Source organism: Pteropus vampyrus, unplaced genomic scaffold (genome assembly GCF_000151845.1).
Source record: "Pteropus vampyrus isolate Shadow unplaced genomic scaffold, Pvam_2.0 Scaffold107, whole genome shotgun sequence".
Lineage (NCBI taxonomy): Eukaryota > Metazoa > Chordata > Mammalia > Chiroptera > Pteropodidae > Pteropus > Pteropus vampyrus.
Window position 1 is genome coordinate 704,551 of NW_011888888.1, and position 7,161 is coordinate 711,711.

Sequence of the window (7,161 nt, forward strand, 5' to 3'; positions counted from 1 at the left end):
TTACATCTAAGTGCTGTGAAATGACTTCCCCAAGGTCATATGCTCTGACTCTTTTGAACTTATAGGAGCTGCTGAAAGCTTTATTTACTCTTTCAATATAGTAGTCTGATTCCTCCCCCAATTGACTTTACCAGTCTTAACCAGCTTAATTGTCATAAAACGTTTCTTTGTACACAGCAGTCCCCTGTTCTAGAACACCATTGCCAACAGAATATTATAGAAATCTCTTAGACTACCATTTAAGATCCTTTACTGTCAGACTACTGTCTAATTCTGCAAATCATACCATCATCTTTATAATTCATTCATATTTGTCATCCAACATGGATTTTTATCCATACTTTAAAGCCAATTGAAGACCTGCTCATCTAGGAAGCCTACTCACCTAGACCAGCCCTGGACACAATGATTTCTACCCTCTCTTACTCATTAGCACTTACCATGTGTTGCCTAGCTTGAGATCTATCTTTGATGTATCTCAACTAGACCAGGATCTTTTTTTAGAGCAAAGGTTATATATTATTATACTTCATTATAAACCCCTTTCTCCCAATATTTTCCTTAATGCCTCCTACATAGTGAGCTCTCCCCATAAAAGATTAATTACCTGAAAAGACATAACCATATCATTCATTCATTTAGTTATTGAAATATTCAATGAATATTTTTGAATACTCACTACTTGCCAAGCACTGTGCTAAGACCTGGAATATAGAATAAAATGGACATTATCCCTGCCCTACAGAATATAGAGTAACTGATGCTTTCTGCCCAACTATTTTTCTTCATATCTTTTTTATTTTAAAAGAATATAAAACTTAAAAGAATGTTCAATCTTTTGTTTACTAGCATTTCTTTATATGTGACTTATTATCAAAAATGATTAATACAAACTTATCATATTTTTTAAAGTAAATACTAAGTTTACTCAGCTCCAGAGGTTGATCTTGCCTTTTTCAATTTCAGCTGAAAAAAAATATAGCTTAAAAAAATAGTATCACAAGAAATTATTTTTCTTTACTCTTTGTAAGCCTAGTGTTCTTTTGGAGAATAACAAAGTTTGTGATTTCCCAGCTCCTCATTGGGGAAATCATGCACTTCTTAGGTCTGGTCCGAAACTTTTACAGAAGGTAGCTAAGGCTATGTGATCATATCAGGGACTACTTTGACCTTTTCTGTATTCCATGTTTTGATTAGCTGGCTCTTCTACTCATATCCCATTTACAGACAAATTGTGAAAGGCTCGAATGGCAAGCCAGAAATATATGGAATATTGAAAAGGTCACTGTGATTTAGCCCATAACCACAGTATTGAAAATATATGACAAGTCATTATTACACTTAATCCCCACAACAAGGACTATGGTAAAAATGAGAAACTATTTCAATTAAAATATTCTTGTTTTGTACTGAAGGCAAAGCTCAAAGGCCTCTTGATTCTTTTTTTATAAAAACTTAATAAGTCAGAAAGAAAGTGTAATTGAATTAGACAAGAAAAAAAAAGAGGTAACGAGCTCTTTTGATTTGAGAGTCCATCATAGAGGGAATAATATAACGACTTTTCTAAAAACTCTAATTATACATGAGTAAGACAGATACAGCTACAAAACCAATTCAGCAGCCACCCCATGCTCTCTTTTTATCTACAGCATAGCTGTCAGTCAGATGGAAACTCCATTTATTTCCATGGAAATGAAGGCAGTGAGTTTAATTTCGCCACCACCCGGGATGTAGATCTTTCTACAGAGGATATTCAAGACCAGTGGTCAGAAGAATTTGAGAGCCAGCCTACAGGGTAAGTAATTGTTATCTCCCATGCTGTGTATAGCACTTACATTTATTCCACTGGACATATTTTAAATGCATATTGTTAAATACCAACGCTGATGGTCTTAGAATACACAACCCAAAGGGGTTACACTTATTCTAATAATTCTTTATTCATAATCGGCTATTTTTATGCATATTAAAAATTTGTGATTATAAATACCTTTTATCTTCAGTTGATATCTCATCTTTCACTAATATCTCATCTTCACTAATATCTCATCTTTGTTTATTCAGCTTTTGCTGGGAGAAAGTTTATTTTCAAAGTGTGCATAATATAAAATATTTTCACTACTACTAAGACTTTCAGTTGTCTTCCTGAAGTCTGAGATTTAAAGATGCTGCTACCTGATTTTCAGTAGAATGTGTTTCTGACCTAAAAAAAAAATATTTGTTTGGATATAAAATTTATCTTTTAGAGATTTTTAAAGGAGAAATATGGGGCCAAGATTACAGTAGATAAGAGACCCGAAGCAGTGAGGATGGTTTGGTGATAGTATTTTCTGGCCGTTCTGAGCTGTGCGCCTTCTTCTGGGTCTTGTGCCCCTAAGATATCTCCTATTACTCAAGCAGTATTTTCAGACGTTCAAGTTAAAAAATATTAACAAGTTCAGTGAATCAAAATCCATAAAGTAGTGAAGTGAGGAGGAAATTCTAGAAATTTCCTGGTTCTCACCTGGCTTTTCTTCTGTAATAAACACATGTAATCAGAACACCAGATCCAATTGTTTAGTGTATGTTTTCTAATACTACAATGAGGATGAATAAAATAACATTAATTTCTTAAGGAATATGAAGTAGCAGTAACTTAATTCTTAGCTGTGAGAAACTTTTCTGTAACACAACATTCAAGATATTATCGTGTCTCTCTGATCTCTCAACAAATTAAATCAAAATGGAATGGAACTTCTAAGTGCCTGAGTGACAAGAAGGCCAACATTGCTCTCTTGAGCTCCCTACTTCCCGTACGTTGCCCAGGAATTGCATTCAGACCCAGTAAGAGGGAATCTGACCAGCAGCCTGAGCCCGCCACTGCTGCTATTATTCCTTGCTTCCACATTGGAGTCTTTCACTGCCAAAAGCTAGATTTCTGCTGTGGCTGACCTAGTCTGCTCCTCCTTGACCCAGGGAAATCTCAGGTCCAGCCTGTAGAACAGGCCAAGGCAGGCCTCTGAAGGAGGTTGACACTAGGGACTCTACCCTCTTGGGACTTACCATTGACCTCTGCTCAGGCCCTTTAGTCCACAAAGTCCTTCTCTTAGGTTCCTGTCACCTCTAAAATTCCACACCCACTGTCACTCCAGTATCTCCTTGAGGGACTAGAAACCACTGCTCCTCTTTCTCATCTCCTGGATATACCCAGGCATTTGGCTGCTTTCCTTTGTAACCTACACTACACTACAAATGCTGCTTTATTGGTATAGAAAAGAATGTTGTTATAATTTTTAATCATAGCTTCTAGGAAAAAAAAATTCTGTCACAAAATCAAATTAATGTGCAACGTTTTTACCGAGGGTAAGAGCTGACTAAAAAAAAATTAGGAATCTGGTAGTGAAATTCTCGATGTGTTTTGTTTTCTCTGGCAGGTTTACAGAATATTTGTGTCATTCTTCTCCTCAACCATCAGAACCCATATAGACAATTTATCATTATAAGCTCACCTGCTAAAATAGATAGAAAACATAGGTGGGATTTAAGAGTGACCAATTGAGTTAATTGAATTATGTAGCTCTGAGGTCAATTTTTAAAAACAATTTAAAAATTAAATTATTAATATAGAAAGAAAAAAAAGCAACTGAGTCGTTATGACATTTTTGGAACCCACTTTCCCAGATTTCCCTGTTTTCTTACCATTGAATCAAAGTATTTGATCTTAGATCACAAAGATATAAGAGCTGTTTGCCTTTAATATCACAAAGCTGTCCCAAATCCAGCGTTGATCAGTTTAGTTTTTTTAAAGTGGTATTTTAAAGGTGTTTGTTTTTTTCCTAAATAAGACACATCTGTTACTTCAGTAAGAGAGAAACTTTAATAGATACACTGCTAATTTATGTGAGTCTTTCTGAACTTTGGCTTAACCTTACAAACACATCATTTAATTAGCAACTACCATATTTCACCTAGCTGAGGCATCTTTAGATCGGAGGCGCTTTTGTAGAAAAACACATTGCTACAATACGGAATTTGTGTACTTGTCTTTCATCCCAAATGCAAACATTGTCTGTTTTTACTGTTCAGATACTTTTAAAAAATATTCTTTTTATTGCTGTCACTGGAGTATTCATGTTAAAGAGAAACTCCACAAATGCGGTGAATATTAGAATAACTGAATTAAGACAGCATGCTCTAGTCTTCCCCACCTGCCCCAAATCGTTGGAAATTACAGAAAATGAGCAAGTGAATCTACCCTAATACTATAAAACAAGAAAGTATGCCCTAGTGGATCAGAAACTAGGAAGGAATATACAAAAAGAAAGGGAAGGAAGGGATTTGATGGAAGCAGGAAACTATAGCTCAAAACACACGATGAGTAAGACTACAAAAGGTGTCTCAGCACTGCTCCGAGTCAGTGATGCTGGACACAGGACCAGGATGGAGCTCTGAGATACCTCTGTAGGCACTGCCAAGAAGGTGAGGCCTCACTATACCCGCTTCTAAGCAGAGGTCTCCCCCCAGGTATAAGCAGTGAAAGTGGACATCGGAATGAAGAAGCAGAGCAATGCCAGGTGCCCCCATGGTAGTTCCCACTCAAGAGCACATCTGCCCCCTTTCGATTGGCATTTCTCTACCAAAACTAAGAGAGAATAGTCAAAACAAATTTAAGCAAAAGATCTAGAATCATCAAATTTCAGTAAAATCAACTTCATGAAAAGAAGTGTCGAGCTAAAGAACTAAGAACTGAGAAAATGGAAGTAGGAAAGCAAACAAATGGAGATTTTATGAGAAGTATAATTAATATCCTTAGAGGGATAACAGCATACTGCATTTATGAAATTAAAACATTTTATAAGCAAAAAAAAAAAAAGGTTGAAATGTGAGAAACTAAAATATAGGATTGTTAAACTTAATAGATTTTCCCCCTTTACCTATAGGCATAGGTAAAGAACAAATTAATAAGCTGGAAATTTGAGTCTTGAAATCTTTCCAAAACTAAGGTCATTAGATATAAGAAAAAGAGATGTAAAGTGTGGAGAAGCAGAATTGGCACTTCTGACATTAAAAATAATAGGAATTCCAGAAGGAGAAGTCTAAGAGAATGTATGGAATGAAATAGTCAAAGAAATCATAGAAGAAAAGGGCTTGAGATTTAAGAAAGAAGAAAAAAGACATAGTTCCTCTGAATCAAAATGTTTGGCAAGATGAATGGAAAAATACCCAGTCCTAGACCATCTAGGAGAAACTTCAGAACAAACACCTATAAAAGAAGAAATCCTAAAAGGTTCTAGTTGAGATTTATTTTATTTACTTTGGTAGCACTAAGCATGTTTTTGTTTGTTTGTTTGTTTGTTTTTTAAATGAAGCAGTATTTTCATTTCTGAGAGAAAATTATTTGGAACATAAAATTCTTCCCCAAAGAAATATCATTCAAGTAACAGGAAAAATAAAAACCTTTTCAGATATGCAGGGATCAGAACGTTTACCCTCTCTGAAAGAATTACTAGAAGATATATACCTAAAAATTAACCCAAGAGGAATATGATTCAAGAAAGAGTAGTGAACAAGTTAAAAACATGAAGCTTGTAGTTTAGCCTAAATATTTATTATTGAAAAATTTTAATAGAAATTTGAAATTAAAACCCAGCTGATCTCAACTTGAGAGGTTCAAAGGGAGGTTGACAAAAAGAGAATAGGAAGTGAAATACTGCCAAAGTTCTTAATTTGCTTGGAATAAAGATATATATCTTGGTTAATTCTTAATGTGAATAGAAAACTATGAATGTAAATTATGTATGTTGAAAAAGAGTAGATAAACCAAAAACAGGATATACAATTTCAAAAGCATTGGATTAGCATATAATAAAGAGGACTTAGTCCAGCAAATTTCAGGAAAACAGAAAAAAACGGTAAATAAAAATAGGGTAAATAGAAAACAGAAAACAATTTACCAGGAATCAACCTAAACATATCAGTAACACAATTAATTTGAGTGAGTTATATTCATTTATTAAATGAGATTCTCACAGCAAGTTTTTAAAAATTTGCTATATATTTGCTATTTATAAGAGACCCAAACTCAAATAATACTAGAAATTCAAAGAAGAGAAACTAATATACCAAGCAAATGCAAAAAATGAAGGAAGGTGGCATATTAATATCAGATATTCAATCAGATAAAATAAAATTTAAGTTTGAGCATTAAAAGGGCTAAAAAAGATGATTTTTTATGACTTCAGTGTGCTCTAGCCGTCTTCCAACTACTAGCACTACATCTATATCTTTGCTCAAGGCCTTTTTCTTTTTCTTTTTTTTCTTTTTGTTATTCTCATTTTCCCAACTCCTCCTCTTTGGCAATCATCAGTTTGTTCTCTGTATCTGTGGGTCTCTTTATGTTTTGTTTTGCCTATTAATTTATTTTGTTTTATTTAGATTCCACATATAACTGAGATTATATGGTATTTGTCTTTGACTTATTTCTTTTTTTAAATTAAATTTATTGGGGTCACATTGGTTAACAAAAGTATTTAGGTTTCAGGTGTACAATTCAGTAATACATCATACGTATATTGCATCGTATTTTCACACTCAAAGTTCAATTTCTTACCTATCTGGATAATTTCACTTAGCATAATAGCCTCTAGGTCCATCCGTGTTGTCACAAGTGACAAGATTTCATTTCATTCTTTTTTATTGCTGAATAATATTCCATTGTACATATATGTGTAGTATATAATATATATTAACTATATAACATATTTTCTTTATCCATTTAGCTCTTGATGGACATCTAGATTGCTTCTAAGTATCTTGGCTGTTACTACTAATTCGACAATGAACGTAGGGGTGCATATATATATTTAAATTAGTGTTTTTGTTTTCTTTAGATAAATACCCAGAAATGGAATTGCTGGATCATATGGCAGCTCTATTTTTAATTTTTTGAGGAATCTCCACATGGTTTTCCATAGCGGCTGCACTAATTTACAATCCCCCCAACAGTGTACTAGGGTTCCCTTTTCTCCACATCCTTGCCAACACTTGTTTGTTGATTTATTGATAATAGACATTCTGACAGGTGTGAGGTAGTATCTCATTGTGGTTTTAATTTGCATATCCCTGATGATTAGTGCGGTTTAGCATCTTTTCATGTTTGTTAGCCTTCTCTGTGTCCTCTTG

At 34.1% G+C, this 7,161-nt stretch overlaps 1 protein-coding gene across 2 annotated transcripts in view; it reads left to right on the forward strand.

Annotated features, from left to right (window-relative positions):
• The window catches only part of RELN (reelin), a 482,573-nt gene that overhangs the window by 285,978 nt on the left and 189,434 nt on the right, over window positions 1-7,161 (forward strand). For both annotated transcript variants that reach the window (XM_011365192.1, XM_011365193.1), the window contains exon 11: window positions 1,650-1,795. In XM_011365192.1, coding sequence (XP_011363494.1) covers window positions 1,650-1,795 — 146 coding nt within the window. The remainder of the gene's footprint in view (window positions 1-1,649; window positions 1,796-7,161) is intronic.